Source organism: Benincasa hispida, chromosome 2 (assembly GCF_027475165.1).
Source record: "Benincasa hispida cultivar pf3 chromosome 2, pf3_genome.v1.1, whole genome shotgun sequence".
In the NCBI taxonomy this organism is placed as follows: Eukaryota; Viridiplantae; Streptophyta; class Magnoliopsida; order Cucurbitales; family Cucurbitaceae; genus Benincasa; species Benincasa hispida.
Window position 1 is genome coordinate 14,322,206 of NC_143479.1, and position 1,433 is coordinate 14,323,638.

General features: G+C 41.7%; 1 protein-coding gene across 1 annotated transcript; it reads left to right on the top strand.

Annotated features, from left to right (window-relative positions):
* Positions 1 to 596: 596 nt before the first annotated feature.
* On the top strand, positions 597 to 1,172 carry LOC150037665 (uncharacterized). The gene is made up of 2 exons (XM_090310975.1): positions 597 to 820; positions 869 to 1,172. Exons 1-2 carry the CDS (start codon positions 597 to 599, stop codon positions 1,170 to 1,172), a joined length of 528 nt encoding a protein of 175 aa, XP_090167101.1.
* Positions 1,173 to 1,433: the final 261 nt, after the last annotated feature.

Below are 1,433 nucleotides of genomic sequence, written 5' to 3' on the forward strand. Positions count from 1 at the left end.
TAGATCAGCTTACGAGGGAATTAAAGAAGAAAGTGCCTGGTACGTAGCATGGAAACTCAGGAGTATTAGAGCCAAGAGGTAAAGAATAATGTCATGCATTAACATTGAGGAATGGCAGAACGACAACTCCTATTATGCCAAAAGTATCAGATGAGGCAACAACACCAGTAGATTTGACTGTTGATGATGACCAGTTACCTAATAATGGAAGAAGTACCAGTTCAGAAGTAAGTTCATCTACAAAAGATGAAGCTCCTCAAGACATGAATTCTCAATCAACAAAACCTCCAGCTAATGACACGCAGCAAGCACAGGACTTCACCAAATAGCCAAGTGAACAAGAAATACGGCAGGATCATACACCTTTCCCGTCCAGGCTGAAAAAGAAAGACGATAGCAAGCAATTTCAGAGGTTTCTGGACGTTCTCCAATAGATACACATTAATATTCCCTTGATAGAAGCATTAGAGTAGATGCCAAGTTATGTCAAATTTCTCAAGGATATTCTCGCGAACAAGAGAAAGATTGGGGAAAATGAAATAGTTACGCTAACATATGAGTGCAGTGCTCTGTTTCAAAACAATCTCCTCACTAAAATGAAGGACCCTGGGACTTTTACATTGCCCTGCACCATAGAAGGGAAGATGGTCGGGAACGCATTGTGCGATTTAGGGGCAAGTATAAATTTGATGCCCTTGTCAATTTTTAAGAAGCTGGACATCGGCAAAGCAAGGCCAACCACGATCACATTACAGCTAGTCGATAGATCGATTAAGCTTCCTGAGGGCAAGATAGAAGATGTTCTTGTGCAGGTGGACAAGTTTATCTTCCCGGAAGACTTTGTCATATTGGATTATGAAGCTGATAGAGAAATTCCTATCATCTTGGGTCGTCCATTTCTCACCACAGGGCAAGCGCTGATCGATGTGCAACAAGGAGAATTGACTATCAGGGTCGATGATCAAGAAGTAAAATTCAATGTACTCAATGCATTGAAGTACCCAGGTGATATAAAGAACTGCCAATGTATCGAAGAACTACGGGGAGAACAGTGGCACGAACCCCTGAAGGAACTGAAGGAGGAGGACGTTGAATTCGGCGCAATGATGGAGGAGGACTACATTGTAATTCATGTTGAATCAAATTTTGAACCACTCAAGTTATCTGAATGAACATCGTAACGCATTAAGCCATCTTTAGAAGAACTACCTGTGCTAGAGTTAAAGCCGTTGCCCGTGCACTTAAAGTATGCTTACTTAGGAAGTAACGACACATTACCGGATATCATTTCTGCATCGCTAAGTAAGGAGAAAGAAGATGCTCTCATGTGGATTCTAAGAAATAATGCAAAAGCCTTAGGATGGACCTTGGCAGACATTCGAGGAATCAGTCCCTGGTATTGTATGCACAAGATTCGTCTGGAAGAAGGAAAG

Coding starts and splice junctions, on each gene's coding strand:
- LOC150037665 (XM_090310975.1), top strand. CDS start 597: ATGAAGGACCCTGGGACTTTTACATTGCCCTGCACCATAGAAGGGAAG. Junction 821..868: donor GTTCTTGTGCAGGTGGACAA/GTTTATCTTCCC, acceptor TGAAGCTGATAG/AGAAATTCCTATCATCTTGG.